Source organism: Fukomys damarensis, unplaced genomic scaffold (assembly GCF_012274545.1).
Source record: "Fukomys damarensis isolate Sample0158 unplaced genomic scaffold, DMR_v1.0_HiC HiC_scaffold_33, whole genome shotgun sequence".
NCBI classification, from domain to species: Eukaryota; Metazoa; Chordata; class Mammalia; order Rodentia; family Bathyergidae; genus Fukomys; species Fukomys damarensis.
This window is the reverse complement of record NW_022900945.1, coordinates 32,809,542-32,826,110: the sequence shown is the minus strand read 5'-3', so window position 1 is coordinate 32,826,110 and position 16,569 is coordinate 32,809,542. Positions and strand designations below refer to the sequence as shown.

Here is a 16,569-nt window from a genome sequence, read left to right as displayed (position 1 = left end):
TAAAAAAAAAAAAAAAAAAAAAAAAAAAGCCAAAAAAACCCATAATGATAAAGGGGTTAATTCACCAAGAGAATATAATGATTCCAAATGTTTATGCATCTTGCCTGGTATGATGGCACATGCCATCCTAGCACTTTGGAGGGTGAGAAAGGAGGATTGTGGTGAGACAGAGGCCAGCTTGGCGATAGTGAGTTCAAGGCCAGCCTAAACTACATAGCTGAGATCCTGTCTCAAGAAAAAAAGAAAAAAATAAATAAAGCCCCACCTAAATGCTTATGTACCTAGTAATAGTGTTTCAAAATACATGAAGCCAAATATCATACAACTGCAAGAAGAAATACACAATCACAGTAGGAGAGTTCAACACTCTCTGTCAGTATATATGACAAGCAGACAGAAAGTCATAAGGAATTTCAGCATCACAATCAACCAATTTGACTTAAATGACTTTTCTAGAATATTCAACCTAAGGATAACAGAATATACATTCTTTTCAATGAAAACAGGTAAGTTGCCTATACAGAACATATTCCGACCTATAGAACTACCAATAAATTTAGAAGAACTAGAGTCAGACAAAATCCAATCCTTGAGCACAATGGAATTAAGTTTGAAAACCAAAAGGGAAATTCCTAAATATCTGAAAAGTAAATAATGTCTTGCTGTGTAACCTATGGGTCAAAGGATAAATCAACAAAAAACAGAAAGAACTTCAAATGAACAAAAATATAAGCACAAAACATCAGAACTTTTGGAATACTGGTACTTTAGTAGTTGGTAGGACATTTACATCACCCAAGTATTTGTATTACAAAAGAAGAAAGGTCTGCAATCAGTGACCTCAATTTTTTACTTTAAGAGTGAGTGAACGAAGAACAAATCATATTTAAAATAAGTACAAGAAATGGGATAATAAAGGAAGAAGTGAAACAAAAAAAGTAATAGAGATGAATCGATGAAGCAGAAAATTGTTCTTTTAGATTAATAAAATTGATAACATTGTAACCATTCAAATCAGAAAAAAATACTGAATGAGAATCTACAACTAATTAAAAAAGTAATAATGTACTTTAGATGACACCATTTCTTGAATTGTGACAAGCATTTTTGACCTATCCTCTCACTTAATCTTGTCACCAACTAATGAGACAAATTTATTCTCACTTTACAGACAAATAAATTTATTTTGGAAAGGTCAAGTAACTTGCTTAAAGCCTTATGCAAAGTAGGTTAAATGGATAGAATATGAAACCCAATCTGGATCTAAAGCTCACATTTGAAGTTACTATGGTATTAAAACTAGCTATTATAAGATACAGTAAGAAATACATGGAAAGGTAGTTTAAAAAACATTGTGAAAACTACGGAATTTGGGTTTTATTGTGAAAGCAATGGGGAATTTTTAAGCATAAGACTAAAATTGTGAGGTATACGTCAATAAAATTAATCTGGTTTGGAGGCTACTGCCTACTTCAGAGAGAAGATTATAAAATACAAATTAGGAAGTGACAACAGAAGAAAGAAGATGTGCCATTAGACAGCAGGAGAGAGATGGATCAAGTCCCAGCAATTCATCTGGATGTTCTAAGAAGGAAAGAAGAAAAATTAAAATTACCCCGGATCCAAGCTTGGAGAACATGAAGAGTGGCGATACTATAACAGAAACAGAAACTACAAGAAAGGGCTTGTGGGGACCTGAGCCGTGGCAAAAGTGCATCTCAGGTGAGGTTATCAGGCAGACTGAAGCCATGAAAGGGATCAAAATTATGTGAATAAGTAAAGACATGAAGTTAGTGGAGAAATACAGAATAAGAGATATAGAAAATAAAAAGCAAAGATAGATTTTCAGGAAGTGAACCTAGAGTGCGACACACCCTTGCAGGTCACGCCCCCAGTGTCCGCCTCTTCTGACCAGACCCCGCCTAACAGCAGGTTAGCTGCAGCGCCCCCATATTCCTCCTCCTACAAGCCCTGCCTCAGAGCCATGAGTCTTTGGGTTATGAACCGCAATAGCAACAATGTCAAAAATGTCAAAAAATACGGCCAGAGAACCAAAGGGAAGTCAGGGGATCTGGAACAAGAAATCGTGTTGAGTAGCTTTTCCAGAGTGGTGAGGGCAAAACCAGATTGCAGGTGATAAACCAGACCAAGCGGAGTAGCCAAAATGTAAAAGGAACGACAAGGTGATTCTCATAGGAAATTGTGTTCTGAAAAGAGACAGGACAAGGTCTGAGTTACTGGAAGAGAGATTTTATTTTAGAATGAGCCAAAAAATATCTTTGTAGCTGCAGTAAGAGAGATTAAGAGGAATACTAAGAGAGGATAATTACTGGAGCAAGGTCACAGAGCAGGTCAGAAGTGGTCTGATCACAGGTAGAAGCAGTATGACCCCCGAAGTGCCCAATATTCTTTTCACAGACAAAAAGGAACAGGAGAAATGAATGGAAATAATGAGAAGTATGATGAAGAATTGAACACAGAATGTTCACGTCACATAGCCTCATACTCAACCTGTAGAGGAGGCAGAAGCATGGCAGGTTTGGGCTTTCCGTGCTGACGTTTGAGCTAATGAAAACAAATTCTGATGCAACATTCGTGGAAACAGACACCCTCTACGTACTTATCAAAAAGGATATACAATTTATGCTGGTTATACATAAATATTCTGAATAAGATGTAGATATGCTTTTGAATAATCTGGAATTTGAGAAATGTCGATTTGGCTAAATTTGTTATCATCAGGAAAACATGGAACTCCGATGCTGTTTAGCTGCTAATAATTAGGACAGGTGAAGTGAGAAGTGGTTTTTGAAGTGATAATCAAAAGACTAACTTTGAACTATAATGAAAGCATTTTTGAAAATTATTATTTTTGCAGCACTTAAGAATAAAGCTAGGGTCTGGGTGTGGTGCCCCATGCCTTTTGTCTCAGCACTCAGGAGGCTTAGGCAGGACGACTGCCATGAGTTTGAGGTCAGCTTGGACTACATAGTGAAATCTTGTCTCAAAAAAAAGAAAACAAAAAAGGGTGAAGCTAGGGTTTTCACACTGAGCTATATTTCCAGTCCACCAGCCTGCCTGCCTGCCTTTCTTCTTTCTTTTTTCTTGAGACAAAAATTTCACTAAGTTGCCCAAATTAGGTTTGAATTTGTGATCCTCTTGCTTCAGCCTTCCAGAGTGCTGAGATTAAAAGTGTGAGCCTAGTTTGAAAATTATTTCTTTGATATCTCTTTCTCTTTCTCTCTTTCTTTCTCTCCCTCTTTCTTTTTTTTTTTTTAGTGGGTACCAGGGATCGAACTCAGGACCTTGCAAGCGCAGTGTCACTGAGCAAAATACCTGGCCCTTTTTGATATATCTTTAAATCAATTAACTCAAAAGGCCCAGGCTGAACAGTTTTAGATTTGGTATTTATTTTGTGTTAGCCATATCTAAAAATGTCAGCTAAATTCTGAAAATCTAAGACTACTCTATATGGACTTCTATAATATTAAATCCTCAAGTTGAAATAAAATACAATTTAAAATAATGAAGGGAAGATAAAAATTACATGATAGAACTTATGTCAAAGAGTAAATGTTTCACATTTTAATAGTCTCCTAGAGCTTTCAGAAATGAATTACAAGGAAACTATATTTACCTAATGTTAATAACCTGACTAAACACTAGTTATAAAAATTACATGCTGTTGGGCCGGGGATTTAGCTCAGCGGTTCAGTGGCCTGCCTCGCAAGCACAAGGACCTGAGTTCAATCTCCGGTACCAAAAAAAAAAAAAAAAAAAAATCACATACCCTTAACAACTTACCTCTCAAGATGAACATAATGTCGGGAAAGAACATTTTTAACCAAAAACACAGTCTTTGTAGTAGTCTCTGGACCCATCAATTTGGAAAAATGTAATTTTGCACGAAGAAAATATCCAACAGGCCATAGCCACTCCTAAAACAATCATTTAAAAGTTAAAAAAAAAAAAAAAAGAGGTGTGAATATCTAAAATTATAGTACTTAAAAAAATTTAAACTACAAAAATCAGAAGAAAATTCTTACGGGTCCTTGATGATAATTGAAACCTCTAGCAAGATTGTAGTTGTCATTGTCTAAGGCATTGTCATAAATTCCACAGTAAACCATATCACTGCAAAATAATTGGAATTTAAGTTAAATAAAAGATCAGATTCCATATAGGAAACATTTAAAAAATTTCAGTAGCAAAAGTAAGAGAAATAATCAAATCATTTTGTCCTCCAACCTATAAAAGAAATTCAGCATTAGTACATGGTTTAACCTTAAATTAGTATATAGTGAGTTCATAGGATTTTAATACTGTTTAGGAATGATTAACAAATGCTTACTGGTTATTATAAAAAAGTATAGAATATTCTGGCCTTTAAGGAGTTAGTGTGATACTAAATATTGGTTGGTTTAAAGTCAACTATTTCACTAAGTTTCTAATATATGTATAATAATTAAAATATCCATACAATTTCTTTCATTGCTTTTTTGACACAGTTTTGCTATGTAGTCGAGACTAGCTTTGAACTTGCAGTGGTCCTCCTGCCTCAGCTTCCCTAAGGGAAGCTTGGATTTCAGGCATGTACCACCATGCCTGGCCTAATCATGTATTACTTTTATAATCAGAAAAAGCCATTAGAAAATATTCAGGACATACCAGTTTTTTAAAGTTAAAAATTTTAATCGATTACTAAATATAGGCAAACCAGAGGCATTTGGAAGACTGATGCTTAATGAAGATAAAAGATGTTTGAATGGAACAAGAGATGATATCTGTAAACAAAAATTAATGGCTGATGTCAATGGACTTATGTTAAATATAATATCAACAATATTTTTATACTGTATTCCAACTTACTCTGGATCTAAGGTTTTCATGCCTAGGGGACCCAGCAATTTTTTTTCTGCAATCTCCAAAGCTTTCCATGCTTTTCCTGCAGTAAAGAGCTCAGGGGCCTAATAAATGTCAAAAACAAATATATATAAACTTTAAAAAATCATGGAAGAATTAGTTCCCATCCATACAAATTAGTCACAGACTTGGAAAATAATGAAAATTATCTAAAAATACAGCATGGGCCAGAATTTGAGAGCAAATGCCTAATGAAATCTAAATGTATAAGGCTGACTTGAAAGCTCTGTTCATAGTCTTAGAAGTTGAGAAAGCACGTAAAGGTGTTTTATTTCCTTATGTCACTTAAAGAACATATACCAGATCCCCAGAAAAGTTTCCATGGCTATAATGAAGGTAGAACTCACTTAAAACATTTAATTCATTCCTTAGAAGATTTATAAGTATTTTAAGTATAACTGAGCATGTTTTTCTGTTCTTTTTCTTTTTTCTTTTGGAGCCATAAGAAAATACTACAGAAGAACTTGTATTTCAATAGCATGAACAGTTACTTATGGAGGAGAGGAGTCGGCATTAATTTTAATGGTCAACCAAAAATCTGCTTTATTTATTTTTGGTACTGAACTTAGGACCTTGAGCTTGCCAGGAAGGTGCAGCACCATTGAGTTACATCTCTGCTCCAGTCTGCATTAATTTTAGTGGTTAAATCAAATGCACACGGAGCCAAAGCTACTTTCATTTGCCTATGTGTACTGCACTACAATTTATAATACCGTATTTAGTGGGGTTTTTTTTTGCTTTGTTTTGTTTTGGGTTTTTTTTGGTGCTGGGGATCAATCCCAGGCAACCAATAGCTCTCTACCACTGAGCTATTTTCCTATGTGTTTAGTAATCTTTTGGTGAAGTGCAAACAGCTAGACAGGCATGGACTAATACAAATGTTTATTTTATTGCTTCTGTAGTTTATTGTTAGGTTAAGTGGAGACTTGGTAATTCACTAGTTTAGAGCTTTCTGCCATGTATCTCAAGGCACTGGCTGTATGCACCACAGGTGTCTAAAGATGCAGATACCATCAGTTTTCTGGGCAGTTGGGATGGCGGTGGCTAACTGCATTAATTAGATTTGGCACATGGAAGCTAATCCAGTTAGTCCATCATGCTGCACAACTGTCATTTTCTACATACACCATGATGTGAAAAAACATCAGGAAGCACTTCCTTAATTATCATTCATTTTCGGCTCAAGGACCCGAGTTCGATCCCTGGTACCAAAAAAAAAGTCCATTTTTCACAGGGCTAGGGATTTAGCTCAGTGGTTGTGGCACCTGCCTCACAATCATCATTCATTTTCTATTTCTTGATACTGAATGGTACTGGTTAAAGATGATATACACAACTTATTAATTAGTGAAGACTATACAAAACTAGCACGTAATATCTTTTATAGTTAGATGAATTTGAAAAAAAAAACAGGCAATAAAAGGTAAGTCATATCACAAAATTTTAGGAACTTTAAAAGTAACAAATCTCTTACCACAACCATTGCTATGGTAAAGTTAGGCCTGAGCTGGTAGTCACACCAAGGGCTTGAAGCTCCATAACTATCTTTGTATATGCCCCGTTTGTGAACTAGATTCGGATGTTTCTCATTTGGATCTGAATGGTCTTCTGAAACATGAAACAGCTTCTCAAAGTTGTCTTGTATTTTCCTGTTCCATTCATCATATGAGACTGCTACAACCTTCCCTGAAAAATGATAAGAGATGGCAATGTAGACAAAGCAATTTAAACGTTAATTTATAGCCAAAGTCATATTTTTTAACTTTTTTTTTACCTACTAAACATATTTTCCACTTTTTGAAAATGTGGCTAGTCTGAAATGGGACTGCAATAAGTGAAAATGAATCCAGATTTTCTTTTCATGGTACCAGGGATTGAACTTAGGACTTTGCACTTTGAGACAGGCACAGAGCCACTGAGCTAAATCCCTGGCCCTTCAGAATAATTTTATATTGCTTACATGTTTAACAGTATTTTGTATTAAATAAAATACTGACTTAAATAAAACATCTTATAGTTAATTTCACCTGTTTTTACTTTTTTCAAATGTGAGTGCTACAGAATTTTAAATTATGTATGTAGCGCAAATATTTCCATTGGACAGTATTCTTCCAGGAAAAATGCAAAAATTTAAAAATTATTAATGGAAAAGCTGGACACGGCGGTGCACACCTATAATCCTAGCACTCAGAAGGATGAGGCAGGAGGACTGCTGTGATTTCAAGGCCAGCCTAAGCTACAAAAGGAATCCTATCTTAAAAAAAAAAAAAATCAGAGAAATGCCAACTTACTCATATTGAGGAAAAACAAGCACAATAAGGTTACAACTATGGCATTTTTCTTATCTCAGTTTAAATATAAAAATATGGTTAGTAACCAGGTCTGTTATCACTACCATGCTAGTATATTATATTTCTTTTCCTCTTTAAATTTAAAGTTTTCTAGTATTAGCTGAGTCAATCAATTGCTGATTATATAGTTTAAGAATATAGAGAGTACATTAGAAATTTCTTTGTAAACAAACAAGCAAACAAACAACTTACCGTGCCTTTTTACTCTAACTTCATGATAAGGGAAAATTTTTTTTTTTGATAATTCCAGCAGCCAGCGAACAGCAGATTTACAAAGGCCTACAATTTCCACAGCAGACCCATCTCTAAAATTAAAAAGAAATTTTATTTTATGAACTGGACTCACTTAAGCATTATTTAAAAAGGCATTCTGGCGGGCTTGGTGGTGTCTGTAATCCTAGAAGCTCAAGTGGCTGAGGGAGGAAAAGCACAACTTGGATGCCAGCCTAGGCAACTTAGGGAGACTTTATCTTAAAATGAAGAGGTATAGCTCAGTATAAAGGCCCTGGGTTAAATTACTAGTACCATACACTCACCACTCACACTCACACACACACACGGGCACTGCATAATAAATACTATAACTAGTGTATTGTACAAACAACTATCAACAGAAATTTTTTAAAAATGTATTTATTTATTTTTAGTACCAGGGATGGAACTCGGGCCCTTGTGCTTGTGAGGTAGGCAGCAGAACCACTGAGACAAATCCCTGGCCCTACCACCAGAATATCTTTACTTTGTAAGGAATATGCAATCTTACAAGCGATCTCATTACTGTTTCCTAACATTTTTAGAAGCTCATTTTTAAGGAAAATAAAAATACAAAATCTAAACACATGTCCTAAAAAACAGGTGTTTAGAAGAATTTTCACAGTATGTAAAGATAGCAACATTTTTGTTTTGATGTGTTATGGATCAAACCCAAGGCCTCACATGTGTTAGGTGTACCATTGAGCTACACTCCAAGTCTTATAGTAACTGTTAACTAGCTTTTTAATAACTCTAAGTGAAGGTACAGTTTTGAATAAGAAAACAGCCTCTTACATTAATCTAGCAGCATAAGCTATTTGCTGATAGCTTCTGAAATTTTAAAAAGAAAAACCCCTAAATGACAAATTATGGGATAAATGATAAAAATTAGGGAGAAAAAGTTCAAGAAAACATTTTGCAAAAGACACAACAATAGTTTACAAGAGACAGGCATAATGAAATGTTTACACTGAAATGAATTCAGTGTAAGAACACATCTTAATTACTGGGATGATGAATATACAACTCTCCTTTGAGGGACTTGAACAGACTGAAACCATGAGAACTTCCAGAAGACAACAGTCAGCTCTGCTTGTTGATTTATACCAAGAGGAATATGTGTTTTTACAACAGGAAGTGGAAGGAATAAATGGAAAAGGAAGTGGAAGAGAGGGAAAAAAGCAGATCATGATTGATTTAATATGAAGATTTCATGGTTAATAAACGATTCCACAGGTATGAGTTTCCTTTAACGTGAATGTGATAAATTAAAAGGGTGTAAGTGCATAGGCACTGTTAAACTACCTTGGAGTGGCTGGAATTCCTCTGTTTCTAGCTCTATCACTTTCTCCCATTTTATCCATCCACGTGCCACAATTGAAGCGGTTTCCGCCATAAACAAATCCTGTTTCTTCATCAATCCCTGCTGTTATATTAAAACCTAAAAAAAGTAAAATAAAACATTTATAAAATAAAATGTTTTATAGCAAGCATAAACGGTATACAAAAGTAAATATTTCATTTAAAACATTTATAGAAGTGTTAGGGATATAATAAAACCAGGACAACTACTCTGAAGATCTATTTGGTAATAATACCGTGTAAGTTAAAGATGTATATATTCAGCCATATTATAATTTCATTTATCTTTATACATACTCAAAAGAAACTCTTACCTATGTGCACATGGAGATGTGTATAAGAATATTCATTGTAACACTGTTTATATTAGGAAAAAATAAACAACCGCTCAGTAGAGTAGTGAATGAACACTGCTGTTTATACAAGGGGCAATTCCCATATGATATACAACTCTCACATGGATTTGCATGTGTCAAAACTGATGCACCAGCAAGAGGAAATGATTCAACAAGCTGTAAAAGGGTATGTATAATAACAGATCTTTTATTTTTTTAAAACATAAGTACTAATATAAACAACTATGCCTGCCTTGATGGCTAGGTCTAATTAATGTTATCTGTACAGATTTAAAAAATATATACAATAGTTTATGCACACTATATATTCTGTAGTAGTACAGAGTAAATACTGTAAAATATACTACATGTAATTTTTATACACTAAAACACATAGGCACACTAAGTATGAAAACAACATGGAAATAGTAAGCCTGGCCATGTATGATGGTGCACACCTGTAATCCCAGCACTTGGGAGGCTGAGGCAGGAGGATCACCATGAGTTTGAGGCCAGCCTGGAGTACACAGTGAGTTCAAGTCCATCCTGAACTACATAGTGAGACCCTGTCCTCCACCCCGCCAAAAAGTAAGCCTGATTATCAGATAGTCATTAACTGTAGAAAAGAAGGAAACAAACAAAAAAAAAGAAATGAAGATTTGAATATATTTTATATAGTCCTTTTCATTTACTTTGAAAATATGTGAAGAAAACATAGTCAAATATTAATACTTGTTTAATCTCAGTACTAAGTTCAAAAGTAAAATTTATATTACATCCTATTAGTTATTCCAGTTTAAAAACTAAAATAATTCAGACATGTCACAAAAAGTTTTTAAATATAAAATCTATTTCTATTGACTTCTTTTAGTGAAAATAAAAAAATATCAGCAATTGTTGCCATACAATTTGGATTAATATATGTATGCTACCACCACAAATAATAAATTAACAACTTTTGATTACTACATGAAATTTAATTTAGAATATACAAGCAAGAATTTCAAGCCGGGCATGGTGGCACATGCCTGTAATCTCAGCACTCGGGAGGCTGAGGCAGGAGGATCACTGTGAGTTCGAGACCAGTGTGGCTACATAGTGAGTTCCAGGTCAGTCTCAACTACACAGTGAGACCCTGTCTCAAAAAACAAACAAACAAATAAACAAAAAAGAATTTCACAAGTCTACATCAATATTTGCCAGTAAGATGGTGAGTTACCTAGAATGTCTTGAATAGATCACTTCAAAAAAGCTTACTACTTTATGCTTTAAAATGTCATTATACTATGCCAGGCATGGTGGCGCATGCCTGTAATCCCAGAACTGGGGAGGTTGAGGGAGGAGGATCACTGTGAGTTCGAGACCAGCCTGGGCTACATAGTGAGTTCCAGGTCAGTCTCAACTACATAATGAGACTCTGTCTCAAAAAATTAAAAAAATATCATTATACTAATAAAAAGAGCATTAAAAACTCCACAATCCTATACAATAGCTTACACACTTCCTTCTAGTCTTTTCATACAGTAATATTCCATAAATATTATGTATATTTTAGTGTATTTGATACACCCAGTCTATATAGTCATATGTATAATTTGTAGCCACTACAGAATTTTTTCATTCTAATAATAATAAACACTTCTGCTAGATGTAAAGGTTGTTCTCTTATGTAGTTATAAGCAATCTTATGATCAACATTATTTTGTACTATGAATTTTTATGTATTTTAGATTATTTTATAGGTTAGATACTCACAAGTGGAATAAATCCATAAACAAAAATATAAATATTTTATAACTCACAAAACTTTTCTAAAATTGCTTTCAAAAAGGGATGAACTGGGCCAGGAATTTAGTTCAGTAGTTCTGCCACCTGCCTCACAAGCGCAAGGACCTGAGTTTGATCCCTGGTACCCGCCCCCCAAAAAAGGAATGAATTAGGTGGGTACAGTGTTGAATGCCTGTAATCCCAACTCCTCAATAACTGTGGTAGGATCCCAAGTTCACAGCCAGTCTTCTTTATTATTTTTTGAGATAGAATCTTTCTATATAGCTCAGGCGGGCCTTGAACTTGCAACAATCCTCTAGCCTCAGACTCTGGAGTGCTCAGATTACAGGTGGACACCACCACACCTGCTAGTCTAGACCATTTAGAGAGATCCTGTTTGAAAATAAAAAAGGCACAGGGATGAAGCTCAATGGCAGAGCCCTTGCCTAGCACAAGGTCCTGGGTTAACCCCACTACTGCAAAATAACCCAAAAACCAAAAAACGAAAAACACTCACAAAGGACTGAATCCATTTCTAATACCATAACAATATATGAATACCTGTCAAAATTAAAGCTGCTACAACTAGAGAAAACAATCTAACGATGCATTTGGAACCAGAAGAGAACTAGAATAGCAAAAGCAATGCTAGGCAACAAAGACAATGTAGGGCGTATCACAATCCTAAACTTTAAACTGTACTACAAAGCCACTGTGATAAAAACAGCATGGTATTGGCAAAGAAATAGACCCCAGGATCAATGGAACAGATTAGAAGATGCAGAAACAACTCCAGACATACTCAATTTTAGTATATGTGCTGCTGAAGTGAGCACAACTCCAGACATACTCAGCTACCTCATTTTGGACAAAGGAGCCAAACATCCTCACTGGAGGAAAGATAGCCTCTTTAACAAGAGGTACTGGAAAAACTGGGTTTCAACCTGCCAAAGATTAAAACTAGGTCCATATCTTTCACCATGCACTAAACTAAAATTTAAATGAACCAAAGATCTAAATATTAAAACAGAGACACTAAACCTGCTAAAAAAATAGGTTAGATAGAACTCTTGAAGAAACTGGTATAGGAAAAGTCTACATACAAAACCTTAGTTGCATGGCAAGTAGCACAAAGAATCAACAACTGAGATCTCACATCATCAAAAAGCTTTTAAACAGCAAGAGAAACCACCAGAAGAGTGAACAGACAACCCTTAATGTGGGAAAAAATTTTACCAGCTGTTCCTCAAAGGACTAATATTTAGAATATGTAAAGAACTAAAAAAAAAAAAAATCAGAATCCTAAATTTAAAGACCCAATCTAAAAATACACATATGAAATGAACAGACATTTCTCTGAAGTAGAAACAGCAGCCATTCCCTTTCTAGGTATCTGAAAGCATTAAAGACAGAATATTACAGTGATACAAATATACCTATGTTTATAGCAGTACAATTCATAATGGCTAAATCTTGGAAGCAGCCTATATGTTCATCAAGAGATGACTGGGTAAAAAAAAATGTGGTATCTACACACAATGGGGTACTACTCTGCCATAAAGGATAAACTTAAGTCATTTGTAGAAAAATGGGTATACCTTGAGGTCATAATGTTAAGCAAATCAAATATACAAGCTTTAATATTGCATAGTTTCTCTTATATGAGAAACCTAATATATAAATAAAGTGCAAAATTGGGCTGCAGATGTGTGTCAGTGGTATAGCGTTTGCCTAGCATGTACAAGGCTCTGGGTTTGGTTCCCAGCACTACAAAATTAAAAAAGAAATGTGTAGCTTCTATAAATAAAATGTAAAATAAAATACGGACAACAGAAAAGAGAAAAAGAGTTATTGTAATCCAGCATGGCCAATATATCTAAAAGTGTACCTTGATTTAGTATAAATGTTTTGTATGTTTTTGGTCTTGTTGATCTATTAATCTGTTTATGATAATTAACCTGATAAGATTTACAAATAAATAAAAAAATCTGATGCTGGCAAAAAACAAAAACTGTTATTTTTGTTATTTTATGGGTTGAATGAGTCCCTCCTCTCAAATTCATAAATTGAAATCACACCTCACTACATCTGAACATGTTCTTATTTGTAAATATGGCATTACTAGTTGAAAATGAGGGCACTAAACCAGGCGTGGTGGTGCACGCCTGTAATCTCAGCACACGGGAGGCTGAGACAGGAGGATCGCTGCGAGTTCAAGACCAGCCTGGGCTACATAAGGAGTTCCAGGGCAGTCTCAACTACATAATGAGAACCTGTTTCAAAAAAAAAAAAAAAGAGGGCACGAAAGTGGGTGCTAATTCAATTTGACTGGTATCCTTACAGGAGAAAATCTCCATGTGCACAGAGGGAAGACGATGCGAAGATAAAGGGAGAATGTCATGTGTATATGAGGATGTCTACATAACTGAAAGATCTAGAACAGACTGTGTCAATTTGAGTAAGAGACACACAACTAAAGTGGATCAGCATAGTTCTGAATATGTTTCGGTGATTTACTGAAGACCCACTCTAGGGCAGGTTTCACCTGAATGGTACAAGAAGTAGAGATTTTGTGTGTGTACATGTGTACCAGGGATTAAACTCAGGACCCTGTGCTTGAAGGCAGGCAGTGGCACCACTGAGCTAAATCCCCGGGCCATGCATGGTATAAAGAGGAAATGAAGGAGGGAATTCTTCTGTTTCTTTGGAGAAGCTCCAATCTTTGCCTTCAGCCTTGCAGCACAGACCCTTCATTCTCCTGAGACAGACTTAAAAAGGACACTACAGTAGCTCCAGGCCTTTGACTGGATCCTTCAGCTCTCCCGTGTGTAGACAGACCTTTTGCGGTCTTCTACATCTGACTCTGTAGGTGGCCACTGTCAGCCAATCTTGTAAATTCTTATATAATTGTATACGTTGCATTAAATCTGTTTCTCTAGTAAGTACTGACTGATACACCTTCCCTCACAACTCTTAGTAGATGCCTAACTGCTAAATACTTGAATTTGAACAGTCTCCTTACTGTGAGACAATACAATTCTGGCATTTAAGTCCTCCCATCTGTGAAACTTTGTTTAGCAGTTGCAGCAAACTCTTTTGAGGCTGCACAGGAAATCCTGAGTAGACTCTAATAAATCGCAAGTGAAATAGATGAGAATTAACATAAAAAATGTTTGAGAAGTGAATTACAGTGTGGTATACCACCTAGATCTTCAAAGTGGCTTACCAGTAGCTCATAAGTGGAGCGGGAAGGATAGTGTTGCTAAGTATTAAACAGGCACTGAAAGCACAGCCCACTAATGTAGGCCAAGAGGGGTGTGTGAAACCTAAACAGAGAACTATGTACTTGGTACAATGAAAGAATTAACAGGATCCTTTGGTTAACACAGTGTCCAAAGGAATAAGAAACATGAAAAATTACTTGTCATGGCAAGAATTACAAAAAAATCACAACTTGAATGAGAAAATGCACTTAATAGATCACAGCAATAAAGACTCAGATGTTTGGAAATAATCAACAAAGAGTTTAAAGAAACTATTAAAGAGCATTGAAGTTTTACAGAAGTAGAAAACTCCACCTTAAAATTCATAGGTAATCTTCCAGGGCCCCTGAAGAGCTAAAACAATCATGAAAAAGAACAAAGTTCCAAGACTCATACTTCCTGATTCCCAAACTACTACAGAACCACAGTAGTCAAAACAGTATGGTTATGGCATAAAGACAGACATATAAACCAATGGAATAGAACAGAGAACCCAGAAATAAACCTTCATATGTAGAGTAGTCCTTCTTTATTCATGGTTTTATTTTCCACACTTTCAGGTACCCATAGTCAACTTTGGTCTAGAAACATTACATGGGAAATTTTGGAAATGAATCATTCATAAATTTTAAATAAGATTTATTAGATGGCAATAATCGCTCTACTTTAGTATAAATTGTTGTAAATACCTTATAGTGCCTACTTTGTAAGTTAAATATTACCACAGGTATGCATGCGTCAGGACTGGGGATGTGTCTCAGCGGTAAAGCACTTGCCTAGCATGTGCCGTACCCTGTGTTCAATCCCCTACACCCTAAAACAAAATAAACAGAAACATAGTGTCTGTAGGGTCTGGTACCATCTGGGGTTTCAGATGTCCACTGGAGGTCTAAGTTCATATCCTCATAGATAGGTAGGAACTTGTATGTGATCAGATAGTTTTGGATATGGGTACCAAGACTAGTGGGAAAAGACAGGTTCATCCCTTCTCCCCAGAAGGGTGCTTGGCAAACTGGAAATCCTTACATAAAAGAGTGAAGTTAGATCATATATAAAAATGAACTAAAAATATATAAAAGATCTTAATGTAAGAGCTAAAGCTATACAATTTTCAGAGGAAGATATAGGACAAAAAACACAGATAAATAAATTAGACTCATCAAAATTAGAAACTTCTGCATCAAAGGACACTCTTACATCAGTGAAGCAATCTAAAGTGTAGAAGAAAATATTTGCAAACCATATCTGTGAAGGGTTCAGCATCTGGAATATACAAAAAACCCTATAACCCCCAAACAACCCAGTTAAAAATGGGCAAAGGGCTTGACTAGCCATTTCTCTAAAGAAATATAAATGTGGCCAAGAAGCACATGAAAAGATGCTCAACATCACTAATCTCTTTTTTCCCCTTCAAAAGGCAATGCCTGGGCCAGGGATTTAGCTCAGTGGTGAGGTGCCTGCCTCACGAGCACAAGGTCCTGTATTTGATGCCCAGTACAAAACAAAACAAAACAAAACAAACAACCCAAAACCTAAAACAAAAACAAAACAAAAAAACCCATATATACATATAGGAAGTATTAAAAAAAAAAAAAGCAGTGGCAAAGTTTATTTGAAAACGTAAAATTGAAGAGTGAGGGACAAACTGGCTTCTCTGAGTGAGCCTGGGCTGAGTAAAAGAGGAAAAAGCAAGGTAAAAGTACACCCTGGAGGACACAGGGTGGGTAACATGAGGAAAGCCACAATAATAGCCTCAAAATTACTAAGTTGGAGGCAAATGAAAATGAAAGCCACAGTGAGGTAACTTCTTCAAGTCATTAGGATGGCCACAGAACAAAACAAAACACAAGAAAAAACTCGTGTTGGAAAAAGGATGCAGAGAAGCTATGCACTGTCGATGGGAGTGTAAGTGGTGCAGCCATTGTAAAAAACATCAGAGAAGTTCCTCAAAAGTTCAGAAATAAACTACCATAGGGTCTAGCAATTACACTTCTGGGTATATATCCAAAAGAACTAAAAGCAAGATCTCGAAGAGGTATGTGCATATCCATGTTAACTGCTGTATCATTCACAAAAATCAAAAGTGCAAGTATACCAGCTGGGCGTGGTGGTGCACGCCTATAATCCCAGCACTTGGGAGGCTGAGGCAGGAAGATCACTGTAAATTCGAAACCAGCCTCAGCCTACATAGTGAGTTCCAGGTCAGTCTCAACTACATAATGAGACCCAGTCTCAAAACAAAACAAAACAACCAAAAAAAACAAAAAAGTGAAAGTATACCAAATGTATACTGGCAGAAGAATGGATAAAGAAAAA

General features: G+C 35.6%; 1 protein-coding gene across 1 annotated transcript in view; it reads right to left on the bottom strand.

Annotated features, from left to right (window-relative positions):
- Agl (amylo-alpha-1, 6-glucosidase, 4-alpha-glucanotransferase) overlaps positions 1–16,569 on the bottom strand; it is a 75,690-nt gene that overhangs the window by 2,018 nt on the left and 57,103 nt on the right. Inside the window, 6 exon segments of the mRNA XM_010639055.3 lie at positions 3,805–3,938; positions 4,047–4,134; positions 4,870–4,967; positions 6,398–6,609; positions 7,467–7,579; positions 8,832–8,967. Coding sequence (XP_010637357.2) covers positions 3,805–3,938; positions 4,047–4,134; positions 4,870–4,967; positions 6,398–6,609; positions 7,467–7,579; positions 8,832–8,967 — 781 coding nt within the window.